General features: G+C 42.8%; 1 protein-coding gene across 1 annotated transcript in view; it reads right to left on the minus strand.

Annotated features, from left to right (window-relative positions):
- The window catches only part of COX10 (cytochrome c oxidase assembly factor heme A:farnesyltransferase COX10), a gene marked incomplete at both ends in the record, with an annotated part of 104,785 nt that extends 95,554 nt beyond the window's left edge, over positions 1-9,231 (minus strand). The window contains 3 exons of the mRNA XM_082008221.1: positions 6,457-6,781; positions 8,445-8,569; positions 9,189-9,231. Of these exons, the coding sequence (XP_081864347.1) occupies positions 6,457-6,781; positions 8,445-8,569; positions 9,189-9,231 (493 nt within the window). The remainder of the gene's footprint in view (positions 1-6,456; positions 6,782-8,444; positions 8,570-9,188) is intronic.
- Between the last annotated feature and the right edge of the window lie 7,932 nt (positions 9,232-17,163).

Genomic DNA, 17,163 nt, shown 5'->3' on the forward strand with positions numbered 1-17,163 from the left:
TCCAGCAGGTCCATGTCTCTCCTGTGCCGAGGGCTCCAGAGCTGGACGCAGCACTGCAGGGGGGGTCTCCCCAGAGCAGGGCAGAGAATGAAATGCTATGCCATATTTTGTTTACCTCCTATTAAAAAGTAGCCAAGCCAAAATAAAAGTGTAGAAAGCAAAAGCAAACCAATTCAGCTTTAGATTTCCTTTCTACTCCTGTACTGATGATGTATCACTACATATGGAAGGACAAAGGCAAATGCATTTCTATATTAATTTAAGAAACAATTTCACTGTTTTACTACAAGTGTTTATATACTCCTTAAAGGAAACCAGCTTTCCAAAAGCTGATGGAACTTTCCTTCCAGTTTTTTCACACTTTGGTTTCTGGAAAACTAAATGTAGCATCAATACTAGCACTATACAACTGATCAATGTTTTCTTTATAAACTTAGATTTGTTTGGGTATAGGCATATCTAAGTTTTGTTGCAGATTATAACCTGCACGCTAAAGAAGGCCAAACTCCTGAAGCAAACTTAAATTTGGGACAATAATTTGAAAGAAGTCTTTGCCTCATATCACATGAGTGCATATTATTCCAGTGCAATATTATTAACAGAGCAAATAATCTCTTTTTATCATTGAACAATTTTTAAATGCTTTGCAAGAAATAAACAGTAATAATAGTTTATTTTTATTTCATTAGTTTTCCTTGTAGCACTGAAAACAAATTGCCAGAAGGCTACCACTATTAAGGTTTGTTTGTTTGATAGCATAATAGTTACTGTTTTAATAATCACAAAATGAGAAGTACTTTGTCAGGCGTATGAAAAATACTTAGAACTGAGAATAAATGTAACTAGTAATAATCTAAATAATATATACCAATAAACCTTTGTCAAAGTTTCTGGCTATATTAAAGCTACCATCTAAAGAATAAACGCCATAAGAAATGCCATTATTCCAGAATAAAGTGGAAACGTACTGGAACTCCACTAAGGCAAATGCATTTTTTCCCTAGAGCAGCTGTTATCAGGTTTTTAGCCTACGAACACAACACAGGCACCTGAATCATTGTTGCTCCATTACTAGGGGTTTGGTAACACTCAAGAGTCACTATGCAAATCTCAATACCCATCATCTTTGTATTACAAATACACAACAGACACAGGGATGAAGGAGGATCACACTAAGTCAGTAGCAAATGGCTCAGGCTTCTGATTTCCAGTTCAATATTTTTGTGCTAGAGAATCGCTAACACGCAGACACAAATTCATATGTAGGCAATACATCCAACAAATTCCAGCTGTTTTCTAGTAAACAAGACAAGATTATTTTCTTAAAAGGGGAAATATGAAAAAAGTCCTAGTTTAGTCTCTGAAACTGAAAATGCTCACAAATTATCCTATTTGTCCACTTTGCAAATCTTAAACATAGCTCAGTAAGTCCATGACAGAAACTATGCACAATTTTGTAGCTGGTAGTCTTTACTCCTATGTTTTTGTCTGACATTGTCTAGCAACAACACAGAGTAATACAGATTGGAAGGGAACTCAGGCGATCACCAAATTCAACGTCCTGCTCAAAGCAGGGTCAATGCTGAAGTCGGGCCAGGTCCCTTAGGGCTTTGTCATCTCCAAGGACATCATCTCTGGGCAACCTGCTCCAAAGTTTGACTGCCCTCATGGCAAATTTTTTTTTCCCCCCTTATGTGAAGCCAGAACCTCCCATCTCAATTCATGAAACATGTTTTTTGTGTGCAAGATTCATGTATTTTTTAAAAGATTTGAAAACTAAAGCATAGATGCTTCGAAATATGTCTTTAAAAGAATTCTGGCACCTGCTTGGAGAATGTCCGCATCCTCCTTCCTGTGGAGGGAGCTACTAATGATCAGATGGCATCAAAACGATATGTAAATCTTTACCTTAAAAACAAACTTCAAACAAATTCATGGGCCTCCTCAAAAAATTGATTATATCAGTCTTGTGATCCTGTCTATAACATGCACATTACACTTTGATGAGGAAAAAGCAAAATAGGTTTGATTCTGATCTGACCATGGTAAACCCTGGAATGACTCCATTAAACATGGCTTATTACTGCAGATGTACAGGTGTAAATACCTCAGGCTGGCCTATTTTAGCTCTAAGATATAGACCACAACAAAACCAGAGATAATGTACTCTTAACTCTTCTTACATAGTATTAACAGGATACGAGAGCTAGATACAACCAAACACCACCTCACATCCTCAATAAGAGGAGCACAGCAAAACCTAAGCTTATTTTGAGAAAGTTTCCATATTTCTTAGTGTTTGGAGAAATAGTAACATACTTAAAGTGAAGCAAAGGAAGGTCTCCATTAGAGACACAGAGATGCTTTTCAGCAGTAAGGGCAGTAGCAAGCTGCCCAGGGAAGCTGTATATTCCCTGGTTGGTTTTAAGAATGGATAAAGCAGCATCCAGTCAGGAATGATATACCCTAAAGGTGATCCTGCTTTGGGGCAAAATAGATTAGATGACTTCCTGAAGCGTCCCTTTAGGTCCCAGCGATTCTGCATGGATACTGCACACTCCGAACCAAAGCAAGACACCAAGTACAGAAGCTGTTCTACTGAGATCTGAAACACATCTTCAGTAATCAGCCCAGAAAAGCAATGTTCAACATGCTTTAATGGATTGACTATTAAAATGTACTTTGAAAAACATACTACTAGAACTCTAAAACACCTTTGAAGAGTTGGAAGGTAAAAGTGCTTTACAACGAGATGCCATAAACGAATACATAGACTTCAGGGGAGAGACTGTGACTTTGCACATGATCTCTGGATAAGCAACCTCCAGTTAATACACAGCTGTGAATGTAAAAGAATCTTTGGACACAAATTAACATGTTTGTGAAGACAAATAAAAATGGTAACTGTAGTATATTAAAATACAGGATAAAAGAAAGGTAGATAACTGTTTGAAACATATGGGCTCTAGTATGACCTTCTGAAGGAGATCCGCGTTACGGTAGCCTGAGTCAGGACTCAACTCTTCCAGGCAGAGTAGAAAGAAAGATATACGCTAAAGACACAGCCCCTTCCTCAATAGGCTTGCAAGTTAGATGAAAAATTCTACAGCTCTTCAGAAGTTAGCAGTTAAGTTTACATCTGACCCATGTTGATACATCCACTTCTCGGACAGGCGCTACATAAGGTGCTATACATCTAACTGCTTGTCCTCACCAAAAGACCAATGTGCAAGACATCCTTTGCTACAGGAGCAACAATAGGAAAATGTTCACAAACCATAGCGAAACATCTAATGAAATTACTCAGCATTTTTCATACCGTGTCTTCATCACGCTTCCCCCAAATTAAAAACTGAAGTTTAATTTTCCTGTGTTTTTGTATATAGCTCATCTTAGCTTTCATCTGTGATCACTGGGGAAAACATTACTTAAATGTAAACTTGAAGTTAAATTTAAGGAGATGAGACAACCTGAAACTCTTAATGTGTTTGCATTATAAAATATTAGAATTTCCTCCTACCACCATACCTTCACATGTGTCTCTCCTACTTTCAGTTACACATAAACTTTATCCTAAAGTTGAAAATAATTACATTTATAATTTTGAAAACTTATCAAACAGATGTATTAGCTTCCCAAGCGCCTTGATGGTAAGATACAGCTGTTCAGGCAGCAACCAACACAGAGCACCACAGAGAAGGGAAAGCATGGAAATTGAATCCAAAAAGGTAGATTATGCGACAAGTAATTAAAAGTTCCCTAATTGTTTTCTATGGCAAAAGAATATAAACAAAAATCTTTTCCTGTTGGTATGGCAAAGCTTCTAATGGCAGAGTCACAAGAGCTGCAGTTTACATGAAGCAGGAGGGTATGGTAATAGCTAAACTCATTTCCTTTCAAAGGTGAATTACAGTTCAGAACACAAACAAACATTCTCTTTACTTCAGCAGCGGGAAAAGAAGAGGGCATAAGGAAGTCCCATTTTAGCATAATGCAGAGTTTGTTATTTTGTTATTTCATACTCTAAAAAGTATAAATAAAGAGTCTGCCAAAAAACCCACACAGGATATGAGATCTATCAGAACTTCATGGGTGAAAGGAATTGAGTTGTGTGTCATTTGTAACTTAAAAACTGACCCCGGAATTTATTTGTCTTAAAAAAAAAAAAAAATATCATCAAAGAACTACACCACCATATTCTTTACAGAATATATAATTTGTCTAAATGATTACACAGGTTGGAAAAAAAGCTAGTTCTATTTCCTTACTCCACACACTACACCAAGTATTTTTCCTGCTCCGGTCTCCTACACTATCCTATCACCAATAAAGACCAACGACAGAACTCCCCTGCTACAAATGCCTCTTCATCCAACTCATTCTTTCGCACTTTCTACTTCCAGTAAAATCTCCCCACCCCAGATCATCTTCCCCATCCAAATACATAAAGATCACAACGAGAAGAGAGATTAAGGGTTTTTTCTGTATCTCTATACCTTCTCAACAGGTACAAAAGTTTACCATGCTTCCCTTGGAACAAAACCAGCACCTCTGAAAATGCAGACTCATACAAAACAACAGACAATCAAAACAAAGCAAATGAAATTCTGTAACCATTGCCTTCTGCAGGTTTCAAGAACACCCTATTTCAAAACCAGAGTGGTACTTTCTCTCCTGTCAAATCCTGCCTTTTGCAGTTAAACAGGAGCCTACTAGAAGCTGTTGAAATGTACTGTGAGGCCTCAGTCTTGCTGCCAAACAAGTATCACATAAAATGATTTTCTCCAGAAAAAGACACTCTTCCATCATGATGTAATTCTTGAAACTCCCATTTTGAGGAGCACAAGTAATACTCTGATGTGGTACTAACACTGAGATTATCCATAAGGAGCGTCAATAATAGTTCATTCTCTTCCTCTCCTTTTTAAGGTGGTCACTTAATCATTGCATTGTAGCTTTTAATTTCTGGATCTATTGAGAATTTAAAAATTTCATTCTACTTCAATAACTAGCCAGCTTTCAAGTTCACATAAAAGACCACTTAAATAAAATCACCTCATTGAAAACACACTAGAAGAGTTAATTGTACATATAAGTTGTCTGTAATGAGCCCAACAGAAACAAAATATTACTAAAACTGAACAGCATCGGGGAGAAAAAGGCAGGACCTGTATTATGCAGAAAGAAAGAAGAAGCAATAGTTGAGGTTGTATGTGCCACAAAGCTGTTGCATATTTGAAGTACGATAATCCTGGTAACTGCTGAATGTGCCAGTAAGAGTTTTACATACCTAAATTTTAAATTACCAAGGCTAATGTGTACAAGTGACATGGTAAAGTATCGAAGGACATGCTTTTCATCGCTCGAGTCTACTAACCCAGCTCTTTGCCAGCACAAAATAAACACCTGGAGTTTTTTTAAAAAAATAATGAAGAGCCGTGTTTGGACATACAGACAAGATCAGTTTTGCCAAGTCCAAAACAGGAGATGCCTCATCAACACTGAGAACTACTAGGCTTTTTATTATAGAAAAATTTAAACGGCCATTGTACACTGTACGTTTTCAGTGTTTGTTTCTCCATGGAAAAATTGTACTGACAACGTATATACTGTGAGACAAAAAGTTTCAAAAAGTAAGCTGAATTCAGGATTTTTATTATAACAAATTATTATGTCAAATACCAACAGTTTTGTTATCAAGAATTTGTTTTACCCACTAGAGAGAGCACCACAGTAGGGATTTAGGAAATTATATTTCTGTTCTTGGCCCTGGTACAGACAAGATGTAAGGCTTTGGTCAGATCATTAGAGTTTTCCTAGACATAAAACTACATATAGCACTAACTATTGGCAAAGAAGTAATTTATAGCTGTATTATTATTATTAGAATAAGGGAAAATGTAGTTAGGCTGCACGGCAATTGCTTAACAAACTGCTGGTTTGAAAATACAACACTGTCATTGACTAGAAAAGTAAATTATACCTTATTTTAGAAAATTTAATTGGTCACACAAACATTTTCCTTTAAAAGATATGAAATTATTCAGATTATTTTCTATTGGTACTTTTAATACCAATTCTACAGTTAGCAGTACTAAAGTGAAAGGTAGGTAAATAATACAGAACATTGGTAAACTTGAGCAAGACGACTTTAAATACTTAATACAATGCTTGCAAATTCACTTCCTAACCCAGCTTCACCATATTTTTTTGTTCTAACGCTTGTTTACTATTCCCAAAAGCTAGCTGATGATATGATGCAAGCTCTTCCTCACTGTTTTTTAAATGATTTTACTGGTAAAACTATTAAATGCTTCCATAAAACAATATGATGGAATTGACCTAGGTACTTTGCACCAGTAAAGTGGGAATTATCAAACAAAAATCTACACAGTACCAGCAACATGCTGATATCAAACAGGATGCACAGAAGTGAAAAAAAATAATCAGTAGTACCTGTAAGCTTAATTTTGGACAAGCGTGCCAAAATTCCTGGCAAATCATCCAGCTGCAGCTTCATTTCTTTCCATTGTCTATCTTCTTTAGATTCTGCTCTTACTGGTGTGACTGAGTCTTCAATTTCTGCAGCTGACTTAGTTTCTCTCAACTCATTTCTGCTTGATGTCTCAGACAAAGGTTGATGAACAGGTGAAATGGGTCTAATCTTGTGTATCACCTTTTTTTCTTGATTCAATTGCTGAAGCTCACGGAAAGGAGATGCAACTGAATCTGACTTAGGTTTTGCTTGTTGGCTGAGGTCTTTGTTGTGTTGCGTTACATACTAAATAGAATGAGAAATGTTAAGATGAACAGTCAAGAAGATATTTCTGTCCATTTCAGGTTATTAACAACATCAGTTGTATTGCTATATTATTCTTATCCTTAAGAGAATGTTTTCCTATGATGACATGACTGAGTTAACCTGAATTTCAAATGCTTATTTCAATGCAAAAAGGTTTCTTAAGTTGGACAAGATATTACAAAGGCAGCTTTTCATTTCACAACTGCATCAATAATGTTTGTTTAAGCTCAAGGAATTGCTTCTGCATAAAACTATTTCCTCCCTTGTAGTTTCAACAGCAAACTCTACTTATGTTCAAAACTACCAGATGATATAGTTTGATTTACAACCAATCAATTCACCTTTAAACAAAGGGATACACACATGCCCATAACAACCACAATCTCCAAATATAAGCACTAAACTTTCTGTATCTTTAAGATATAAAAAAAAGATCAGAAAAATTCCAGAAAATACAATCTACCTCCTATGATATAAAATCATCTCCCATATTAGGCTATTACTGTTTATTACAAGCTTTATGCTAATTTATTAGACTTAACAATTTTCAACAGGAGTTCATATGAACACATATTGAAAGGAAAGCTAGGAGACAGTCATTTCCTCTCTTTTAGAACTCTTACAGAATAAGAAAAAGAGCATTTAGCTTCTCCTATTTTTCTATTTTATTTTCTAAAATATTCTATATATTTCAAGCACAAGAGACAGGCATAAAAAGACTGAGCTTTTAACTAATCATTTGCACAATAATTATAATGAGGAAGAGGGATCTGAAACTTTTCAACTCTAAATAAGTGTTGTGAATACAGCTCACATCAATAGGGGGAAAAAAAAACAAACAACAACAAAACCAATTTGCGAAGTGCTGGTGATCTCCGGAAGCGTGGAAGAGACCACCATCTCTTGCTTCACACAGGACTGAAGCTCAAAAATACCAACAGATGGACACGCTTCTTGCAATCAAAGCAGTCATTCGCTATAAGGCTTAGTCTTATCCCTATTTTGTAGCCATAACTCCAAAGTACAATGAACAGGACACAACTCAGGGAAGAGCAAAATAAGTCTTTTACTACCATCCTCTTACATGCGATAAAACTGTTCAAAGAAGAAGATACAATTTCAAGGGTTTGAATGATAATTACAATTTTTAATACCTAAAACTAACAGCACACAATAGACTGTAACCTATTAAGTTAACAACCTTGGGAGTTTTGATCAAATTAGCTGATTAACTCTTCAGTCAGAACACACTATCTCCACAGGTGAGTTCTGCCTGTCACTTGTACAACTGCTAGCCAAGGTTTGATTTCCCTATTGGCATTTTAACAAATAATAACATTGAAAATAATTTCATTTCACATTTCTCAATGTGAGACAAGCGCTCCACTTCAAAGGCACAGAAAGCCCTCCATCAGGCAGAGGACTTGCTGTGGCAAAGGCATTGTCCTCCCCACAGTGGGTTTCCTCCAACCTCAGGTATTTCAGATATCAAGTGCTTAACTCCGATGCAATGAAGAGAAGGAGACACTTGGGATTGCCTGAGCTTGGCAGATTTATCAACTAATCTCCATTTGGACTCATCACATGGGACAAAATGAATTAAAGAGTGAGAAACCTGGAATGAACACACTCCTTGACTTACCATTCGTTTGAGAAAGTTAAAGTACTGAAACGTAATCAATCTGTCATTGGCTACGCGGCACAGATGCACAAACTGGCATGGTATCTGCCGTATTCCCGTGTTCTTCAGATGCCAGGCAAACAATCCTGTTTAAAGAAAAAAATAGAACATAGGATTCCAGTTCCTTCTTTTCAAGCTTAAGAGACAGGCATAAAAAGAAATTTGAGTTTGCTTCTAATTCAGACTACAATGTCTACTGCCAGCTGTGACAGAAGACATGCCACCACATGGGAACCAGGGCTGCTCAGGTGGGCAGAAACATGTTTGCAGGCTCCAAATGAGACAACTGAAAGTCTAAGCTTGCCCTGACGGTTTGGGGGTTTTCTTCTGAATCTCCTAGCTCCCCAGAAATGCATTTTTAGTTTCTCCTTCCATGATTATCCCTACTTATCTTGGCAAAATGGCACAAGCAGCACTGAAAGGACGCAGCTGACATAGGGCAGTACCAAAGTCAAATACATCAAGAGGACACCCCTGTGCGACACGACACCTATCTCCCTACATAGAGGAATATATACAAAGATATACAAGGCCTGTACATCACTTTATAGAGCAGACCCAGGGACTACTCACAGCCCCGGGATTGGGGGTCGCGCCGCCCCGGCCCCGGCCCTGCCCGCCCTACCGGCCCCGCACAGCGCCGAGCGCGTCCCCCCTCCGCCACCAGACCCCGCCGGGGCTTCGCTACCCCGCGGGCGGTCGTACCTGCCAGCGCCCGGGGCGGGCTGCAGCGGCGGGCAGCGCTCATGGCCGCAGCGGTCCTCCCGCCGCCCTCTCCCCTCACCGCATGGGCGCCGCCATCTTGCCCGGCACGACCTCTAAACGTCTTCCGGGTCGGGGCTTCCGGTGGGGGGGGGTGCGGGTCACTGTGTGAGACCGGAGCGGCCGGGCGGGACGGGAGGGGAGGCTGGGCCTGGGCTTGGAGGCCGGGCTCGGGCTCGGGCTCGGGCTCGGGCTCGGGCTCGGGCTCGGGCTCGGGCTCGGGCTCGGGGTCAAGGTCAAGGTCAAGGTCAAGGTCAGGCATGCACAGGCCGCAGCCCGGGGGATCGGGCCCCGTCAGGCTGCGGTGAGATGCCGTTGGCTCCGCCGTTCCCGGGCGGGCAGAGGACGGAGGAGCGGGTGCCCTGCAGGGGCCGAGCCCACCGCCTCCTGCTCCCCGTGGTTTTGCAACAGGGGGGAGAAGCCCTTCACGGCCCCGGGCGGCTGGGCTGTGCGTGGAGAGGCAGCCCGGTGGGGGACGTGGTTGGGCATTCGTTCTGCGGTGTAAGTGCCAGAGCAGCTTCCCGCCGAGCGTCACCTGCAGAGCGATAGCTCCCGACGGGGAGAAGTGCTGGGTGGATTTCAGGTTTTGGGGTATAATAGCAGATCAAGGCATTCAGGTGGGTGTTGGGGACTTCAGACACCATTGTCACGAAGAAGCGGCCCAGAGCCTTGTCAGGGGAGTCCTCACAGCTGCTGGTTCCTGGTGCTGGTTGCAATTCCCTCCTCTGCATCCCTGGGCTCATTTTCAGTTAACAGTTGCAGATGTGTCGTGGCGTCTGTGACAGAGAGCAGGAGGGGGCCGTGGAGTTCGCGAGGAGATGGCAAAATCACAGAGTCATAGAATAGTTTGGGTTGGAAGGGACCTTTCAAGGCCATCTAGTCCCACCCTCCCTGCAGTGAGCAGGGACATCTTCAACTAAAGCAGGTTGCTCAGAGCCCCATCCAACCTGACCTGGGATGTTCCCAGGGATGGGGCATCTCCCACCTCTCTGGGCAACCTGGGACAGGGTTTCACCACCCTTGTGGTGAAAAATTTATTCCTTATAGTACTTGTAAAGCAACCGAGAGGCATCTAATAAAAAATAAATTCATTCTCGAGGCCATGGAGTCTCATTCCCAAAAGGACCTGAGCTTTAAAGAGCCAAAGGCTGGGTAAAACAATAAAAGAAAATCTGTATTTAGTTCCTAAAGTGATTTTTGAAAATGAAAGTTTGATTTCTGTACCCCCTGGGTGAAGTTATGCATTGCAGGAGATTGGATTGAAGAGCTGCCCAGCTGTCATGTCATCCTCATCTCTTAGAAGTTCTTGGGGTGGCTGGATCCTTTGCTAAGCTGACTCAACTCGCTAACCTGAAGAGAAAAAAATGTTTATTTTGCTGGTTTAACTGTTTGAACTCATCCTGCGCTGGGTCTGATAGATTGAAAGCTGGTGCAAGGCACGGGGGAAGAGGCCTCGACTGGAGTCTGAAGAAAAAGGGAAGGGAATGGTTAGGGCTGCTCAAGCTGTAAAGCGTAATTGCACCCCCAGGCACCTTTAAAATGTTTTCTCTTAAGAGTTTAAGTTCAGGAGATGTAGGCTATAAGTCACTTAAATGCATTTGAAAATCATTCTCAATATTTTAACATGGAAATCTTCCTCAGAACCATCTCCCTCCCAGGCTTTCATTTCTTTATAGTGCTTAAATTCATGCAAAAGTCATCTTAAATCATTATTAGGAAGATAAAATGAAAACACTCACTCTAATTCACCAAGAATATCCTACTTCGAAGCATTTATTTCCACTCTCTTTCTATTTGGGGAGCTGGGGAGAAATTAGGACTTCACATTTCTTACAATTAATATCCTGTTTCTCTCTGAGTTCTCATCACTCAGCATATATCACTTTGCAGTTCCTGTTTGCATCTGTAGTTTCTCTAACTTCCACAGATTTGGCCTCAACTTAAATTTACACCTGCAAAAATAAAACAAACATCACGTAGCAAACACACAGAATGGTTATGCAGAGGGCTGGAGCGGTTGGTTGGGTTTAGGGCAGTTTGGGTTGGAAAGGAGAAGGCTGAGGTAGCCGAGTGTTCAGTGTCAGGGCTGAGATTTAAGGTTTAATGATTTTCATTGGCTTTCACTTGGGCAATAAATTGCACCCCTGGAGAGAGGGAGTAAAACACTACTTTTCTAATTAAGGAGAATGTTATCCACAGGTCTCAAGACAGAGCAATACCTCCTTGTGAAACAATAACGATGATTTAGGACACACAAAATGTCACGTACCTGTTTGGGTTTAACCACCAAAGCTACTCCTGGTGACAAAAAAAAAAAAACCTTAGGATTTTTAGTGGACACAAATGTCCAAATGTCAGAGTTGTATTTCAACCTAAAATGGCTCCACAGGCTTTGGATCTCGTTACCAGAGGTTTGGGTCTGCAAAGTGCTGATTCTGCAGAAGCTGGCTCCACAAAATACTGAAGGCTCCGGAGAGCACCTGGGTGCTGTAGGCGTTACGGAAAAGGGAGTACAACCCTGCCGGGGAGCTCTTGGCACCTTCCCTGCCCAGCTCCCGCAATCTAGTTCAGAAGAAACCCCAACCGACCCCACAGGACCACGTGGCGGGTTGCGGGAGAAGACTGGTCTCCTGTCACAGGGCTCCAAGGTCAAGCACCATTGCGGGGCAGAGTGATTCCTGAAGCATCTCTAACTTTTTTGCTAATTGCTAAGATGGGCAATTGCTCGCTATCTATTGCTACTTCCCTGCAGTTACAAAAGTAAACACTGCACCTACAGGTCCGTTTTCAGGGTGATGCAAGGGGCATTTAACCACGCGACTCCCATTAATGTTAATTATAGAGCATACATTAACAGCATTATACGATCCTTTTTCCTATTAGCACTATCATAAATCTGATTGGTGGGGCTTGATTATATCTCAGCAGCAGAATGCAATAGTTTGATACACGAAAGGGCAAATTTGTGGAGACAGAAAGCTATTATTATACTTTAATCTCAAAATCTCTCCTTCTCTTACTCATAACACCAACAAGGATTCTTGTACGATTGATTTGTTGTCAGAAAATGATTTAAAGACCGACTGTAAAAATATTATATTTTCCTTGCTTCATAGAATGTGGCATTGATGTTAGAGCTCCACAGAGACTTGATGTACTTTCAGATAGGGAACTCTAAAAGCCAAGTGCAAAATAAATAAGGTGGCATCCTGCTGTTATTGTGGTAACCTTTACAGATCATTTCAGAACTGTGGCTGTTGTGTAGTTTAGTAATACACCATGGGGGAAGCTGGAGCTTAGTGCAATTCTACCCCGGGCAGCTGAAGCCCAACTTGTTATTTGCTTTTTGGGGGCCCAGTTACAGTATGTAACAGAAGAAATGGTGTCCAACGTGAAGGGCACTAGGACATACCAGAAATACAGAAATAACAGATAAGAAGAACTAACAACTAACGGTTGGACTTGACGATCTTAAAGGTCTTTTCCAACCTAAACCATTCTATGATTCTAAGATAGTATTAAAGGCCAAGCCAGGCTGTAGTAGTAGAAAGCTGATTGAGTGCTTAAGGCATCTAGACTGAGCAAAAGATACCTGGGCACCACCACAGCTACAACCCTGCTGAGATCTCCCACAGTCAGGGCTTGTCCCGGCTTCAGTCTTTGAGAAACTCCCAGTGATCCTGATGACCTGTTAAGCAGTACCTTGAGTCACTTGTAATGGCATGGGTTTGGGGGTGTCTTTGATTTCCTACAAGTCAGCATTTGTGATGCACAAGCTTTATATTAATGCAAGATTGAAGCATACATACATTTTGGCCTTAAAGAAACCCCACAGCCAGCAGCAAAATCTACTGGTACCAACTGAGAGCCTGAAGCATGCCAATTCCATGGTATTAAAGACTTGCCCTCAGCAAAAACCACACCAAAAGCCTCAAACCCTTCCCACCATCCCAATTCCAGTGTTTCAGAGTAGTTAAAGCTTCCAAGAACAAGTGAAATAGTAGTTCTGGTGGATCAGGTCTCAGTAGCCTTTCTGAAGTAGTGTGTCATACTGATTTCTTTCCCAAAGTAAGAGTTCAAATATACCATAGGAAATCAGCAGAAGCTAGAAACTGCTGCCTCTTCCCAGCTGTCAAAGGTGGCCTTGTGCTGACCCTGTGGTATGCCATTTTTTGGCAAGCCCTGTGCCTCTTGCTCACCACCTGCAATGGACTACGAGCTATAATAGCTTACTTCAAGTAAAAAACTTCCAGCCTTTCCTTAGGTAGAGCTTTGCCAAGTTTCTGGTATAAATTCAGCTGTGATCAGATTTGGAGTTGACGTCAAATCTGGTGCAAACATGTAGGCAATGGGAAGTAAACACCGAGATGATACTGGGGATGAACTGTACCGAGGGTGGCGTGAGGGGAAGCACCCCTAATAAATGGCAAGACCTGCCTTAAGGCAGCAGCGACCAGCCACGCAGATTCACAAAGGAGCTACATAACCTGCTGCAATCCCCCATCACATCAGCCATCCCTTTTTAACTCACTCTGACATTGCTGTTTCTGACAAGCAGTGATACCTCTTATCCCTTTAAGTTCCCAGCCAGAATCAACAAAAGCTATTTCCAGCAGCCCTTTGCCCTGAACACGACATTCTGAAGAAAAGGACCTGTGTCCTCTGTTCTTTCAGCTGAGAATTGCTGCCTGAATATCTCCAGAGCCCCTTTCTATTTTTTTTTTTTTTATTCGTACCTCCTTTCAGAGGTCTGTCTTTGCCTGGAAAATCTATGTGAAATTCCCAAGCTGCCTAGGACTCAAAAGATCTAATAAAAATAAGATTTATTAAGAGCAGAGGGAGGAAATCAGATTAAAACTGAAGAAACAGCTTGCATAACTGATCGCCTATACTCAGCAACTGCTCAGGAAGTGCTCGGTACACACACATTAACTGTTTTGTGGCAGTGCTTTTCAGCCCGTGCGCCAGAAAAGGCAGGCAGCAGTCTGCAGAGTGTGTCTTCTCCGCAGATATGGCCATTAGTTGCACAAAGCCCACCAGTGCTCATGCTCACAGCTTCTCAGCACCAGATGCAAAGCTGGGCTTTGCTAACCTGCTATGAATTCGGTTTTGCCTACAGCTCGGGAGGGACAGACCTGCCCCGGCAGCGGCAGAGGGACCCCGGCAATGCTTTGCCCAAAGAGGCTGAAGACACCAAGACTCTCCAAGCTCCGCAGCCCAGTATGCCCCACCACAGCCAGTATCTCTCTGCTTCTGCCCACCACCAGCTCTGGGTGGGAGCAATATGTGCACACTCTGAGACCTATAGGATGGCTCTGTCTGCCTCTCCTCCCTCTGCCCCACCACTCTTTTCTGTGCATCCTAAGGCCATGATTTGCTGTCCCTATCAGCCCATCACCCTGTCTACCTCCCTGCTTTGGTCTGGCTGAAACCCCACCCTGCAGCACCCATGTTGGCAGGATTCCTGACTCACTTTTCTCCCTCATTAGCTTTTTTGCCCAGGTAGGCAGCGCTCAGCCCCAACAGTACTCACGTTGAGAGACTCATCTGCTCCAACCCTGTCTCCCATCCCTCCATGGGGGTGACTGAGCGTGATGAAGCCCCCTGTGCCAAGCTCCAGGAAACAGCTTCAGCTTCCTCCTCTTTTCATACGATGCCCAAACAGTCCTAATTCAGTCACTGTGGGCTCCAAATCCTGGAAACAATTCCCACTCTTCACTGTCCTCATTTGGATGCCTTTGCCTTGAATATAGATTCTGGACTAAGTAGCTCCACCAGCCCCCATTAACCTTCACCAGCCATCTCCCTGCTTACCCCTTGCTGAGTCCAAGCACGGCACTGCTTTTCCACTTGCGCTTCCACTGATGTATCTTCTCCACTTTAATTACGGTTTCTTATGGTTTCTTTCATAGAAGACCTCTCACAAATCTTCATAGCTTCTTCTGGGTTTTTTTCCTACTCTTTCTCCAAAATGAAATGAAGAGGCAGCAAATGGATTTTGTCCCCTGTCTTTCCATGCAGACCCTGTTCCCTACTTGCTTCTTGCAGGCAGTTTTTCTCCTTGTTTCTTGCTACTCCAACCAGGTGTGCAGGGATGTTGTGGGCTTGGAGGGTTGGGAATGGAGATGTCCACCACAAGAGGAGCATGGTTTGGAAGAAATGATCCGCAACATGACAGTGGCTGTGAACCTCGTCCCTACGCCCACCAGAGCTTGCGTGGCCTGCTCCTCCTCCTTACCCAGAGGTGGAAGACCACGGTTGTCCTAAGGCACCTTTGCCAGTGCTCTAAGCCTTCCCACCAGTGTAGGTCCTGCAGGCATCTGCCCCAAGTCAGGGAAGGACAATTTGCACTGTCTGAATTACTGCCCAACCCAGTGTGAGAGAAAGCAGCACAACCATGCCCAGATATTTACAAATTATCCTTTAGAATTACATGTCATTTGCAGATTCTGGACTTAGAGGTAGTTCAGCTGAACTTCAGAGAACCTGTCATATTTCTGCTCAGCTGTACACTTCAATCTTGAAACTTAAACCCCACACCAGCTCTTACAGAAATCAATCAATAAATGCTCCCATTGACTTAAATGGAAGTTTTATCAGATCCATGGCTAATGCTCACACATCCCTAATTAACTGTGCACTGCATCGTTGAGGTGAGGCGAGATAGCTCCTCAACCATCTCAGTGAAAGCTGTGGCTGAGGCCCCATTTGCAACCTTGTGCTCACACCTGGGTTTGTGCAAGACGTGTCCTCTCCTGTGGTAGCCGCAGCTCCAGTGCCTGTAACATCGGCACAGCTTGCTCAGCACCGCGTGCTATTTGCCTCACAGACTTAACAGCTTTCCAGCAAATTTCCCGTTCCGTGTTACTTCCTCCTGCCCCGTACTATTTCAAGCCTTTATGTAAGAAGCAGCACAAGCTCCTTAACACCAGGTTGTTTGGACAGTGGTTCTGCAGCAGAATTTCTTGGATTCAGCAAAAATGCCTTCTGCTGTCATAGCAGCACCAAACACATACGTGCAAATGACTGACTTGCAAGGGTAACAACACTCCTGAGCTTTGCAGTTAGGCACAGTGATGCTTTTATAGAATTGATCTAGGGATTTCATAAATTACTCTTTTTATAGTTCTGAGCAGTTCCGAGAACACCCAAAGTCAGATTAGGGAGAACCTTAATGCCCACTTTCCATGCTGAAAGGACGCTGTTTGATTTTGTGACCTGGTGGGTGTGGGAGCAGCCTCGCTCGTACGGAAAGCCCAGCTGCCTGATGGCCGTGCCGTCTGACGGGCAGGATTTCTATCTGCTCCTCCAGCTACCTCATCCTCACCTCAAAAAAGTATGAGTGCAGAGATAGCTGATCCTGGTATAAATAGCGTAGCCCTTGGCAGCGTGAGACGGAACGGAGAGGAGGAGAGGACGGTGGCACTGCTGAGACAGGGCGTGTTGTGGGCAAGGCTTGCTCAGGCTTTATCCCCACCGCTTCACCCATGCACTTACTGCCTCGGCCCGCAGTACACGGCAGTGGCCAAGCTAGAACTCCCGCCTGGACCTGCCATCTTCTCACATTGCACCAGTTAAGTGACATTTGGTCGTGTTATTACTTGGATTGATACCTAACGAAAACCCATAGCGCTGCGGGAGGTGATGCTGGTGACTCAGACGCTGGCACTTTTCCTTCTGAGTCAGTGCTGAGCCTGTGCCCAAGCATGGGACGGGGACGCGGCGTGGCAGGAGGCTTTGCCTTTCAGGTGTGGAACATAATTGAGGTCGTAGCCACTCATCATCTTATTCCCCTTACGTGTTCCCATCCGTGCTGGTTAGTTGCTGCCCGGTTGAGCTCTGGATCCCCCGGGAAGCAGCACTTCCTCGCAATAATTTCTTTACACCTACCTCACCGGTGAGCGGAGCCCTCCCTGGC

Source organism: Phaethon aethereus (assembly GCF_964289735.1).
Source record: "Phaethon aethereus genome assembly, chromosome: 18".
Lineage (NCBI taxonomy): Eukaryota > Metazoa > Chordata > Aves > Phaethontiformes > Phaethontidae > Phaethon > Phaethon aethereus.